The sequence below is a fragment of the Phaenicophaeus curvirostris genome, chromosome 4 (assembly GCF_032191515.1).
Source record: "Phaenicophaeus curvirostris isolate KB17595 chromosome 4, BPBGC_Pcur_1.0, whole genome shotgun sequence".
In the NCBI taxonomy this organism is placed as follows: domain Eukaryota; kingdom Metazoa; phylum Chordata; class Aves; order Cuculiformes; family Cuculidae; genus Phaenicophaeus; species Phaenicophaeus curvirostris.
The window spans coordinates 30,551,263-30,565,734 of NC_091395.1; the positions used below are offsets into that span (position 1 = coordinate 30,551,263).

Below are 14,472 nucleotides of genomic sequence, written 5' to 3' on the forward strand. Positions count from 1 at the left end.
GTGAGGGCAAGAGGCACTTGGGACTCCCATAACACTTACAAGCTACCAATGCCAAGGGCCCGCCTACATTACTCAGCTCAAAGTGGGTTTTGTGGTGATGTTTTCATAGAAACACAAAATGGTTCGGGTTGGAAGGGACCTTAAAGCCCATCCACTTCCAAACCCCCTGCCACGGGCAGGGACACCTCCCACCAGACCAGGCTGCCCAAAGCCCATCCAACCTGGCCTTGAACACCTCCAGGGATGGGGCAGCCACAGCTTCCCTGGGCAACCCGTGCCAGCGCCTCACCGCACTCATTGTGAAGAATCTTCCCCGCTCCAATTTAAAGCCATTCCCCCTCATCCTATCACTCCATGCCGTTATAATAAAGTCCCTCCCCAGCTTTCTTGTAGCCCCCCATCAGATACTGGAAGGTCACTGTAGGTTCTTCTTAGAGCCTTCTTTTCTCCAGGCTGAACAACCTCAACTCTCTCAGCTTGTCCTCATAGCAGAGGTGCTCCAGCCCTCTGATCATCTTCATGGCCTCCCCTGGATTTGCTTCTGTGGAAGGACGTAGAAGGACTGATGAGTTGCAGTGCCCTGCCTAATATATGTTATTAAGATACGTTATTAAGATATGTTACTTCTGGGTAGTGGCAGATGAGAGTGATGTTTAGCAGCGGATGGCTGCTTCAGTAACAAAAACAAGAACTTAATTGTAGAAAGACTTTAAAGATCCCAAGAGAAAGGTTCAGAGGCCACAGTGCAAGTTTCAGAGACCACAAGGAAAGCTCAGAGCCCAAGACTATGTCTTCATCTCCTTCCGTCCTCGGCCAGCTACAAAAGACAAGATAGTCTTTCTCTCCTAAGGACTTATTAGTAATTGGGAAAGCACACTATCTGGAGACGGGAGATTCCCGACAGCGCTCAGCGCGCCTCCCCGGCTCTGACGGGTCCCGGGCACACCCGCGGAGAGGCGGGGAGGGTGCTCCGTCCCTCCTCCTCCCGCTGCGGGAGGGCGGTGACACCGAGGGAAGGGGCTGGGAATGGCCCGGGGCGGCGGGGGCCTGCCCCTCGCTCTCCCCGGGCCGCGGGCGGGGCCGGGGCCGGGGCTGGGAGGAGCGGGGGGCTGGGCCTCGCAGCCCGGGCGCGGCCATGGGGGCCGGGGCGCTCGCCCATCGCGTGAGTAGGAGCGGGGCAGGGGGGGAGCGGGAAGGCTTAGGGTAGGGGCACTTTATAAAGGCGTGGAGTGAAAGGAAGTGGGGGAATGGCTTTAAGTTGGAGAGGGGAAGGTTTAGGCTAGACATAAAGAGGAATTTCTTCACTATGAGGGCGGTGGCACAGGTTCCCCATGGAAAGTTGTGGCTGCCCCGTCCCTGGAGGTGTTCAGGGGCAGGTTGGATGGAGCCGTGGGCAGCCTGGTCTGGAGGGGCGTGTCCGTGGCAGGGGGGTTGGAATGAGATGATCTTTAAGGTCCCTCCCAACCCAAAAAGTTCTGAGATGAGTAAGGGTGATTCCAGGCTTTTTCCCCCCGCCTTTTTTTTTTTCTTTCCATTTTTTGCGTCTGCGCTGCATCCTGCTCCATGTGGAGGGGGTTGGATGCACCGCCAAAGTGTGGCGATGGGGAAGGGGATGAAGATGGAAATGGGGAAGGGGAAGGGGATGGAGATGGGGATGGGGAAGGGAAAGGGCAAGGGGACAGGGATGGGGAAGGTGCTTTTTGCCACCTCTGCCGCTGGTTACAGTTGTGCCACTGTCTGGGCAGCTTCTCCCTGTGTAAAATCAGATCTCCAATCTGTAAGGTCATAGAACGCTTAACTCTTTGTTTCAGAGCTGCTTTAAGGGGGTGATTGCATTTCGATTTTTGGTTAGGTGTAATTTTTGGATAACTGTTCATAATTCTGCGTTAGCACAACCTCTCCACGCCCTGAAACAAACTCAAAAGCTGCCTCTTCTCTTCCTGTGGGCACGGGAAATGTCTCTTGCTTCTCAATCAGATTTAAATTTTGAGTTTCCCCAATTAAATCCAGCTCTGTGACTCAGGTTTTTGAATGCTGAAATGGAAACAGTCTGGAAACCTGTAACCAGGCAAGGCTGTGAGGCTAATTGGAGGCCTTAATTGGAAAAGCTCTCTAAGCATCGCAGCTGCTCATAAACTGCTCAAAGGATTTTTGCTGTCTTCTGAATTTACCCCCTGCTACATTATTTTTGCCATGATGTGTGTCTGCCTGGAGTGAAAATCACCTGTTATTCATTTAATCCTGAAGGGGAATGTCTCTTAAAAAGAGATCTGGTGTTTTAATACGGCAGCCAAATTCTAGTTCACTCACACGCATACTGTTTAGTGTAAATATTTATACGGTGGTCACAATAATGCCAATTTTATTTATATATTGCCATTCTGCTTCACAAATAGTAAAATGTTTATGAAATTTACCAGCAACATCTTCTGTAAAGATCAGACAACTGTTGCATAGGATCTGGAACTATAGAACACACGTGCTCCAAATAGCTGTGTTTAATGGGAAAAACACAGCAAAACGAGTGAAATGAACTGCCAGATCATTTTATATCTGAAAGGACAGTCATTCTTAATAGCAGCACTGGTGCAGATGTTCATGTTGCTTATAGACCGCGATAAAAATATTGTCTTACAGATTAAAAGATGTCACAGGTTTGTTTAAAACAGAGGATGTATGCCTTGATGAAATCTGCCTTAATGCAGTCAAGTGCCGAGACCTAGACAAGAGTCTGAGCACTTCTTTGTGTTACTGTACAATATTCTCTATGCATAAGGTTTCTGCTGCCTGTTTGTTAATGAACCAATAGGAATAAGTTCATTTTTAGGCATCATGCTAGTGGTGGATGTCTTATACAAACAGATTGAACTGCATGGTAGCAGTGGCCCCCAGTTCCTGCACTGTGATATTGGAAATATGAGGAAATTCATCAATAAAACACCTTTGTCTTCTCTTCTTTTTCTTTTTTGAGTGACATTTGCTCACTTGTACCATGCTTGTTCATATTAATGAAATAATGCTTAAGTCTGTGTGGCAAACACAACTGCAGTAGGTGATGGTGCTGCTCTACCTTGAGCTATCTTACCAAACCTGCAACAGTGTATGCTCATTTGCCTATTATTGATCCTTTGTATTAATCCCTATGTTATGTTACTCCTTTAGGTTTTATTTGCTATGCTCTCATGTTTTCTGCCAGAGCAATTCAAAACTTGGGAGAGTGTTGTGCCTCCAGAAGAGCCTATGGGCATACATGTGTGCCGTTAAGGGCTTATTGTGGAGGTTTTTTTCCACACCCACTGTTATTATGTGTGATTAGATTACGTAGTCCCTTTCTAACTTTAAAACCTCAGTAATTCAATTTCAGACTTAGCAGATGCTAAACATAATATAAAATCTTTCACAAGGATCCATCTCGCCTCACAGTGGCCAAAATGAATCCCTAGGGAACAGTAACTGGAAGAAAGATGTGAAGAGCCTTCCCCAGAGTACTCTCTCAGACTCGAGGCAGGCATCCTGGAGACAACCTGAACTGATGGTGGTGTATTTGGATTTTTCACGTTCCTGTGATCCATTTGTTTTTGTAGCCCATCTGAACTGCATGAATTACAAAAGCAATCTCCTTTGAGTCTCAATACTTGTTACTCTATAACAAGCTTGCATACACAAGCCCGTCTTTCTCCCTTAACTACAGCCTGCTTACACTTTTTTCCCTGTTAGATACTCTTCTAGTTTTTTCTCTATTCATTTATGTTTTACTACTACACAGAGATTTTTCTATGGATTAAAAGGAAGATCAAAACCGTATTCTGGAGCATAAAAGACAGTTTTGGATGGGTATGTTTGTGTTGTAACTATGCAGCCTTCTGCAGCAAATGTGACTGATGCACTTTTTTTCCTCTGTTCCTTTAAGCAAAGCAAGTCGGCTGTGAGATTGAAGGAGGACATGAAAAAGATAGTCACATTTCCACTGAACAAGCAGAGGGACACAACCTATCCGAAGGTGTTTGGTGTGAGTCTTCTGGAGCTTCAGCAGCAGGGTCTGAGCAAGAACGGCATCCCAATAGTTGTGTGGAATATAGTTGAGTATCTCACCCAGCATGGTAAGCTTAGCAGAGTCACTTTTGCTTAGTAGCACTTGTTATGTAAGACTCTTCATAGTGGGGGGAGTCCATCTTTTTTGTGGTACAGGGGCTGAATAAGGCTGTGGTACTAACCACGTGCAAAGAATATTCCTGTATGTGGTTTACTTCTTTTTCTTTCTGCCTTGATGCTGAATTTACTTTTTAATAGGTTGTTTATAAAGGTAAACTACAGTGTTGTGAAGCAGCAAACTCTAATAAATAAGCTGTTCAGTTCATAAATGGAGTGTGTTTGTGAAGGTTTGTGCCATTATCTAGTTGCAAAACATTTGTCTTTAACACTTTCTGATAGTGAGAAAACATAAATATCTCTATAGAGATATTCACGTGCACACAAACACCCTATCAGAGTATGTTACTCAATAGGAATACACGTTCTTACAGGTTTTCAGATAAATTCCAGTTGTTATTAAGCCTCTTGGGAAAGGAAATATCCAGTTCCTAGCGTATCTTTACATTCATTTAGTAGTAGTGTTGTTGAAATATGTCTCTGCACAAATCTGGAGCACCATTGATGAGCAGGTGTATCCAGTGTTAGTTGTTCAGTAATGGAAAAGATTTTTGTGGAGGTAATTTCATCTTGTAAGAAGCTGCACCTGGTTTTACCCTGTTTCTTCTTTTAACTACTCAGTAATGATAATGCAATTGCAGAGTCTTGGGTTCTATGTCTGTATGTTGATAGGCCCTTAGAAGCTGACAGATGTAAACAAGTCTTGAAAGTTAGGTTAGTTAAAATACAGTGCAAATTTAAGATATAATCCTACCTTTACACAGTAGCATCTTCCTTGATCTACTTTGACTTGCCTTAAAGTGATCTGCTAGAATACTGAAAGAGCAAGGATGGAAAAAGTTTTTGCATCACTTAGGTTTAATCAAAACCAGAAGCTGACTAACACTCAGGACTGCAACTTGCGGGCTGTGCTCTGTGTTCTATAAAAAGATCTGAATCCCACACAACTGTTTCCCAAATATGAGCTAAACAAGTCAAGTCCTCTACTCTGCAGCAAGATTAGCTGCACTTCTGGATGCGAAGGTGATTATTCAGCCCCAATAAAAATGCCATCCATTCTTTTTCTGAGAAGTGCAAGCAAGATCTGAAAGGTTCTCTCTTAAATGGGAGGTTCTTGAAATGGGTGTCCTGTGCCTGCCTAATGTTTGTTTTGTGAATTGATGGTGAAGTTAACTGTGAAGACGTTTTTAACAAGAGATCCAGGTATGAATTCAAACTATCTGGAGGTTGAGTGTTCCGTGAGTCATGGCTACTGTTTATTCAGTATTGTCTTACAACTCTATTCTGTAAAGATGCAGTAATAGACGTTGTAGGGCTTTTTAAAGGTAGGCCATTTCAGAGTCTTTCTTGTAACTTGCGAGGAGGTGACTACCCATTTATAAAAGCTGAATTGACTGTTGGACAGCTACATCCTCGAACTAACTATGCATCGAGCTGCCTATTTTCAAATTTATAGATGAAGCCAAGTTTTCCTATGCTGAATTTAGTAGTATCTGATAACTATTATCAGTACATTTTAGCCTCTCTTTACTTCCACAGTGACTGAGGAAGAAGCAAAGGAAGTTTTTATCTGTGTCGGGACTGTGTCCTTTGCTTGCTTAATGCTGCAGAAATGAAAATCATTGAGATGTGGAGTTTGCTTCTGCCCCCAAGATGGCAGTAGAGCATGTCACATAAGAATGTGTCTTCTGCATGCAGGATCTGTAAGCAGCATCTTCTATTAGTCAAATAATCAAGTAAAATACTTGAGTGCCTGTCCGCTTTTTTTTCCATTACATGATCAATTTGTCTTCTGGTCCAAAAAAAGAGATTCTTTCTCTCTACAAATTCTTCTGCATCAGTTTTGATTTCTTGGATCAGAAGCATTCTGTCAGACTGCTGTTCAGTGGTGTCTACTCTTAACTGATGAAAACCATACATATTTTAATCCTTTCATTGTTCTGCTTCTGAAGAAGAATGAGCAGGGCTATAGGCAAAGTATTAGAAAAGGCAGAATTTTTGTGGTGCAAGTGTTCTAGAGAAAAATTAAGTTATCGAGTTTAGCTTTAGGTATTTTACTGGTTTTGAATGTCAGCATGTGCCTAGAAAGTGATGTTTGATATAGTATGATTCATCTGGCATTCTCCATCAAAACATCCTTCTTTCTGCATCTCCTTCACTGAATGTGGGGTGTCTGGCCTGAACTGATCGATACCTTTTCTTTTTCATTGTGAAATACGTTGAGCTTCATGCAGTCCAGAATACACATTTGCTCACTAAGATTTTCTGCTGTAGTAAAGCTGCAGGGCTCATTATGGAGTTACTGCTGCAACAGGAATGTGTTCAGTTGGTTTTGCTTTGTGATGGTCACAAGCAAGAAGCTGTTACCCTAAAATGTGAAGCTGGAATTAGTCATGTGTGTGAATTTGGCAGAGTTCAGCTCAAGGCTACTTGCAAAAGTGAAGCAACAGAACTGATTTATAGGATCTGGATCCTTTTCTGTTGAAATATACCAATGCAAAATGTGACTGTCTCATTTTATTTCTGTGTGGTGTGAGGTTACAGGAATGCCACTGAGTTTTGTGGGCCCTTAAAGAGCATCCCATGCCTCAAGATCTGGTCACTGATGTTTGCCAATTATCATAATCCAATTACTTGACTAGAGGGAGTTTCTGGGTGGGGGAAATAGTATTTTACTTTAAACTGTTGTATTAACTGCCTTCTGTTGTATTACTACTAGAGTATTATTCACATTAAAATATCTGTTTCATCATATCACTGGGATGTCTTAGTTCAGATCAGTCTCATATGCAATATATAATTGCAGGTATGACGCAGGAGGGCCTCTTCAGGGTAAACGGCAGCATGAAAATGGTAGAACAGTTGCGTCTGCAATATGAGCGTGGAGAAGAGGTGGAACTTGTTAAAGATGGTGATGTGTACTCTGCAGCCAGTCTGTTGAAATTATTTTTGAGAGAACTGCCAGATGGAATTATCACCTCAGCTTTACATCCCAGGTTCATTCAGCTCTACCAGGGTAAGTGAGAGCTAAAATCTCCATCCTTCAGTGTGCTTTCTTTATGTATTATTGGTTATGCATTGAGCAAAACCAGTGCTCTCTGTTTCTTAATTTTACCTACTTTGCTCTGCATTTCCTTTGACTGTAGCTCACACCTGCTCCTAGTGTGATCACAGATGTCCAGTTCTGTTACAAGAGACAGAAAATTGCTTCTTATGTGTTTGATGAAGTCTAAGCTGCTAATGATTTTCTAATCCAGTTATATCTGCTGAATATAAATGGAAGTGATCAGCCAGTTTCTTAGAGCAAGCTTTTAGACAATAGCTGCACTCTCTTTAGGACACAAATTTGCTTCTGTTTTGCTGGGGTAATTTCTGGCAGTTTCCTTCTAATGGACTTAGAAAAGTTTTAGCAACTTCATCAACTAATCAAATGCAATATCCATTGGGCCCAAAGCATAGGTTGTCTAAGTTTCCACTTCTCGCTAAGTCATGCGATTGCTCATCAAAAAATGAGCCAGTTTGCAATAGCAGAGTTTACTTTTTATTTCCCCCCTTCAAGTAGTGGGTAAACCATAAGAAAGAACACCATTTCCACTTTAGCAAGTTGAAACTTGCACAAGTGTTTGTCAAATGCTTTCTCAATCTAATTCATCTGTATCAAACAGTCCGTGGTGGTGTTATGTGGAATATGTGGTGGTAGGCCCTGTCCTTTGACCATACAGGTGAGCGGCAGTTCTTTTCTCTTGCTGCAGGCAATCAATGCCTCTTCTTGCTGTCTTCCTAAGAAACTGCAGTGTGAGTGAGTAAATGTTGCTAGAGATGTGGTCTTTACAGTAAAGCAGGAAAATGTGATGCATGATGCAGAGGAGGAACGTGCACTCTGGTGTGCATCCCTAATGGAAAACAGCACAAAGGTATCACACTTCTGTCTTGAAGTTCCACTGTTCTCATTTGCAGTGGAGGTGAAGTTTAGCCATTGCCTGAGGGAAGGAAAACACAACCATCTATTTTCTTGTCTTTGCGTTTTAGGGCTGTACACTTTTGAGGGTGCACTGAGGAGGAGCTCTGTGCCTTCCCTTGAGCGCAAGCATTTCAGCTATAATCATGTGGGTTGTGTAAAATACCTCATTCATTTGCTAAAGTTGTCTGGAACCTTAGGATAGGTTTAGGGAAGTGTTGTGTAGGAAGGTGCCCTTGTTTTAGAAAGTCCCTTTTTTCTAGTCATGACTGTGCTTTCTTTTGGGTCTTTTAGATTTCACCAGGTCTGACTCATGAGCTGTATTTAATTATAGTCTTTCTCATAGGTCACTGTTTAAGTGGAAATTTTAAGTCACACCTTTGCTGTTCTACATCCATGTCTCCACAAAGGTCATATCTGCGTAATGTGTGCACCAGGAACTGCTGGTGTACTTTGAGAGCAGAGCTGTTTGTGGAGAGTTTCATTCATTCCTGTTTCTCACAGGAAATGCAAAATCCCCACAGTCTTTTCTATGGAAATGAAATAGATATCTTGGTGGGTAAAGCTAAGGATTTCGTGTTTCAAAAAAAAATTACTGGTGTTACTTAGGAACCCAGTTCTGCAAAAGTTGATCCAACTGTGACATGTCTTCTTAGCTGAGTTTTCCAGAGTTGCATAGAAAGCTTCAGTTATAGTCCCATTATAATTTTGATTAGGAAAAAAAACCTGCCAGGTTGGTGGTTATGACAAGGGGGAGGCTTTTGTGAAGTCTGAAGAAAATAAAGGGTTTTTTTTTCATGCCCCAGAGAATACAGCATAAATGAGTTGCTATGAAAGGCACTGATGACTTTGATCGGGTTTAGATTAGCTTAAGTGGTGGTTGGGCCTTTGTTTACAGTTAAATGATCAACCAGCTGTGCAGGATTGAAGGAGTTATCTGTTCACTTATCAAAGTACGTACAAGGGTATTTGTTGCAAAATGGTACCAAGAGAGTGCATGCTTGGGTGTTCTTTTTGTAAGCTATGAAGAAAATAGGTCACACTGTTTCTGATCCAACAAGTTATTAAAAAAAAGTTATTAAAAAATAACTTTTAATCTGGAGTCGCTTTGCTGCATTTCTACAGTGAAGGCAATTACAAGCTCTGTTACAAGCTCTGTATTCCCTCCCGTGGAAGCTTTGCTCGGGAAATGGTCTTTTAGGATTATGTTAGAGTTCCTTTGGAATATTTTCAGAGATTGGTATCGGTGTTTTTTTAAGCTGACTGAGATCTTGTCTGGAAAATAACACACAATTACTTTACTTACTATAAAAATTGTTAGGGGGTGAGTCCTCTTGTTAAAAATAGCTGGACTGAAAATTACACATTATACCTGCAGCTGTAACCCTTCTTAATTTCAGGTATAGACTTTGTTACCAAACCAAAGAGTAAATAAACTGCCCTTTTATGAAAAGGGGAGAACCTGACCCATTGGTACTTCAGGGAGTCCACACGGCTGGTTTGGCATGCAGTCTGCAGCCTGTGCAATGTTTTGTGAAATGGAGCTCTGCACACTGCACTGCTGTTTATATAAATATTCTGTGTAATGCCAAGACTATTCAGTTCCAGAAAACATCACGTAGCATATCCTAAAGGCCGTTTGGTGTGTTCCAACGTTCTTCCTTTGTCCTTGGAGAAGGGCCTCCCTCTGTAAATGACGTTCATCAGAGATGTGTGTAGCAAGTGCAGGCCAGGGACACTCTGGTAGTGGTCTTTGTGTAGGCCAGTCTCCTCAGAGTGCCTGATAAATATGAAGGCTGCTTCTTGCAGGGAGTCCTGTGTTTAAAAATGTCCATCACAATCTCTTCATGACTGAGGCTTCACTGCAGACGAGAGCTGTGTCTGCCTGTGCCAAACGGGCCGTGCTCACACAGCAGTGGAAGTTTCTTTTGGAAACCTTAGCTGGAAAAAATCAGCAGTCCCTGCTTGAGCCTGTTTATTCCTTCTGGCTTTTCATTCCTTATCTTTTATATCATGATCGCTGTCTCTTATGACATTTGTACATGCTAGGAACTGTATGCACAGCTCTTATCCCCTTTCACAGGTCACTTGCTTTCAGCAAGGCAGGTTGCTGTTGTACTTTTCCTTTTTAGCATACAGAAGGCTTTTTCCTTATGTGGATCTCTTTTTTTTTTTGTTGTTGTTGTCTGTCCTCTAGTGAAATGTGGGCTTCTGTCTTCCTTTGGCATTCAGTCTAATGAAGTTGAATGCTATTGGATCACTCTGACTTCTCAACATCGCTCTGTCCTAGAGAATTTATATTTTTGGTGGGCAGCAGCTGGGTGTGAATTCCATCTCACATACCTCCTCCTCCTGAGAGACTGCCGTGGCTGGCAAGGTTTTGTCTGGTAGTTGTGAACAGTCCTGCTGTTTTCAGACAGAGGCATGGGAGGTAGTGGAAGGGAAGGAGAAGCTCCCTTCTGTATGGACAGGTCACTTTAAGGAATACTTAGTAGCCAGCAGCTGTTTTAGTTATATAAAGTGACGAAGCTGGTGAAGGGGCTGGAGAACAGGCCTTATGAGGAGTGGTTGTTAAGCCTGGAGAAGAGGAGGCTGAGGGGAGACCTCATTGCTCTCTGTAACTACCTGAAAGGAGGTTGTAGAGAGGAGGGTGCTGGCTTCTTCTCCCAAGTGACAGGGGACAGGACAAGAGGGAATGGCCTCAAGCTCCACCAGGGGAGGTTTAGGCTGGACATTAGGAAAAAATTTTTCACGGAAAGGGTCATTGGGCACTGGAACAGGCTGCCCAGGGAGGTGGTTGAATCACCTTCCCTGGAGGTGTTTAAGGCGCGGGTGGATGAGGTGCTAAGGGGCATGGTTTAGTGTTTGATAGGAATGGTTGGACTCGATGATCCAGTGGGTCTCTTCCAACCTGGTTATTCTATGATTCTATAAACAAGCAGAACCAAAACCAGGTTGTGTTGGGGGATTTTAGAGGTCAAATTTCAAGCTGGACAGTGAAAAATTAATAACTGACTCTGAGTATGAATAGGTGAGAGTTCCCGTTTAACCACAGTGACAGCAGCAGTACAGCAAATCAGATTCACTAGATGCCTGTGGTTCTCTGCACTCCTGTGGCATGATTTTAACCCTTTCTTTTGACTTTTATTGTCATTTTGGTGTTATCAAGACTAATTCCAAACTAGAGAAATAACTTATGTTTTCCACATGCAGAAGATGTTTGTTATGCAGTAAAAACTCTTGGAACTGGATTTCTTATACAGATGATGACACTCAGTAGAGCTGCAAGAGAAGTGAGGGTGCTGTGCTCCCAGTATGTTGGAATGAAGCTTAAGTACGGAGCTGCAAAGTGCCATAGTGATGCAGAGCAAGGGGTCTCAAGTTGGTTTGTGATGACAAGCTTCTTATGTTGAGGCTGGACATCAGAAAAAATCTTTCATGGAAAGGGTCATTGGACACTGGCAGAGGCTGCCCTGGGAGGTGGTTGAGTTGCAATCCCTGGAGGTGTTTAAAAGACGGATGGATGAGGTGCTGAGGGGCATGGTTTAGTGGTTGATGGGAATGGTTGGACTCAATGATCCTGGGGGTCTTTTCCAACCTGGTGATTCTGTGATGAGGTCTTGGGTTTGGTTGGTTTTTTTCCTTCTGGGGCAGGATTGTGTCTGAAGCAGAACTGTTCTTGGCAGAGAGAGACTTGAGTCCCACTTTCTGTAAATTATGGAGGTGGAAAGAAATGCTTTCATTCTTCCAGCAGCGCCATGGTCACAGTGGTGCTGCGATGTACAACCTGCTGCCTGTGTGCCGAAAATTAACTTCCTAGAGCACGTTGATAGCTACAGACAGGTGCAAGCTTTAGTGTCTGCTTTCCAAGCTGGTAGTATGCAAGGCAGCTAAAAGCTATGCAGACATGGTAGCATGACACTGAGCCTTAGACTCTCTTCCTTGCCTCACAGCAGAGATAATTAGATAGGGCATGGCACTGTGCTGGTACAGTTTCAGTGCTTCCAGGCTGGAGTTGTTTGGAGTCATATCATGTGAGACATAAGCAAAGCAATTACATACACCTGTCTGCAGGCATCCATGCCTTTGGTGATGCTCAGGCAGCATGCTCTGCAAGGGGAAGGAGTAGCACGAAGAGGGATGGATTGAGGAATTCGGTGGTGTCTGTAGCATGTCAGAGAAACTCAATATGTTCAGAAACAGGTTGAACCATTGGAAAATACATCCCTCTTGTTCTGATCTCTGGGTGTATACTGAAATTAAATAAGACTGAAAACACCCTTGCAAATGTCTCTGTGCCTCCTACACTGTTGAGGCTCTTGTTTCTAGTTAATTAACATGTTTAGAGAGACTGTCCTGTTCAGTTGTCTCCTTGACGTGTCCCTCACTAGTGAGTCCCTAGCTCAGTTCTGAGGTGCCACGCTGCCCTTGCTGGCTTCCTTGGTTTTCTGTCTGTCATGTTGTATTCTGTGTTCTCTGGCTGCTGACCCTAGATGTGGCCTGAGGCTGCCAGTTTTGTTCTCTTCCTCAGCCCGGAAACCACCATCTCATCCATGGTTTCAGACCCTTCTTGGCTACTCATCAATTTAGGCTTCCCTGGCAGAACTCTGCTGGTGTGCCATCTGTTTCATATGGCTTCTGGCAGCCTCCCAGAATAAAAGAGCAAATGCCGTTGACTGTGCGTTGAGAGCACCTTCCCTTTAGTCTTCATTCTTTTACTCTTTTCTCCTCTTTGCTGTATTGGGCAAACTTTTCAAACGACCTTCATGTGGTGTGCTTGAAAATCACAAGTATATTGTTAGCCGGGCATGTCTGGAAATATGGCTTGAATATAGGTTCCTGAGTTACCATTGAAAATCTGACTTTTTGCTCTTTCCGTTATTGACACGCTCGTTTGTGCCATCTGAGGATGCTGCAGAGACTGAAGCATATGCTTAGCTTTGTGCCACCCTCTTTAATCTGACTGAATAAGAAAGACCACACTTAATCTTGACTTCCACAGAACAGCTTGTACTTCACAAAATTAGGCATGTACATAAGCTTAGGGCTTCGGTACACTTGATGCTCGTCTGTATGATAGCATAAACAGATCTCGTGCTCTAATGTTTCTCTGATGGTCAGTACCAGCTGAGTAAACCTTAGTGATTGACTCTGAAGCAAGATGAAAAACTGTCTAGCAGGTGGACAAAAGGAAGAGGAATGCTCCAAGCAATGGGATGCTGTGACTCAAGACTATTTTTGCTCTCTATGGAGTCGAAAAGCTATTTTACTTGGAGTAATATGGTCATGGATAGCAAATGTGCACTTGTCCTGAAAAATGTAAAAAGTGCATGGAATACTGTTGATGTATATCACTCTCTAAATTAACTACAAATTGTAATAGTAACTTTTGAAAGTAAAGCTGAAATCCATGAAGTAAGTGTCAACAGCAAGAGTTAACAAATTAGGTTTGATTTTTTTCATTGAATGGAGATCAAGGTTTGGGTTCCTTCCTTTGTTTTTTAACTAAAAAAGGAGGAGAGAGAGGAAAGCCATATTTTCTTTATCCCATTTCACAAGGATAAGAAATTTCATGGCTCAGTAAAAGGGATTTGCTGCCTCATGTTGTTCAGTGTCTCTGTATCCTTCAATTAGAGTAATTTCTCAAGATCTTATGATCTGATATCTGTCTCTGTTCTTGAAAGTACAGAAATGAACAAAGATTTGGTTGTGCCCAATGATAAGCATTTCTGATGTTGTTCCGGAGCACATAATGTATCGTGGTTAATGAGCAGGGACATTCAGCCCACTACTTGATGCCATGACACAAACAGCTTTGTTTGTTGTCAGAGTGCAAACCTGTGTTTAGAATGTTTGTGGTGGTTATTAGCATCCTTCTGGTTTGGAAGGCGTGCAAAAATCTTCAGTAAATGTAAAAGTACCTGTCAATCTAATGCCCCAGTGGGAGTCTCAGAGATGCAATTAGTTTTCAAAGGCACCCTAATTAGGTGATGGTGGTGGAAGAGGTGTGCTTTTTCTGAGAGATGGCCTTGACTTTCTTTATCATAACTGCAAGCAATTTGTAGTAGAAAACACTGTGCTAGTTATTTTGTTATCTGAACAGTCGTGTGTTAGGAGGTCGATTTTAATATTCTGGCTATGTGGAAAATATTTGTGTTTTATTTTTCTTTAACCTTCATGAAAAGACAATTAGTAATCAAGTCAGAGACTGTCCAGTCCACTTTGATAAGTGCAGACACAAATCCAATTAAATAACTTATTCTTGTTCCATTTAATACAGCTTTCAGAAGCATCCTGAGTTTAGCTGCAGAAATAGAAATTATAAATCAAATTTCTTACTGCTGCTAAGCTGATCCATAGGAGCA

At 42.8% G+C, this 14,472-nt stretch overlaps 1 protein-coding gene across 6 annotated transcripts in view; it reads left to right on the forward strand.

The window, feature by feature from the left end:
- Positions 1-1,109: 1,109 nt before the first annotated feature.
- FAM13A (family with sequence similarity 13 member A) overlaps positions 1,110-14,472 on the forward strand; it is a 132,231-nt gene continuing 118,868 nt past the window's right edge. For 5 of the 6 annotated variants that reach the window (XM_069855644.1, XM_069855645.1, XM_069855646.1 and 2 more), the window contains exons 1-3: positions 1,110-1,162; positions 3,911-4,100; positions 6,956-7,165. In XM_069855644.1, the coding sequence (XP_069711745.1) occupies positions 1,136-1,162; positions 3,911-4,100; positions 6,956-7,165 (427 nt within the window). In that variant the 5' untranslated portion in view covers positions 1,110-1,135. Of the gene's footprint in view, positions 1,163-3,910; positions 4,101-6,955; positions 7,166-14,472 lie in introns of those variants that run through there. The other variant, XM_069855650.1, reaches the window with a different exon arrangement.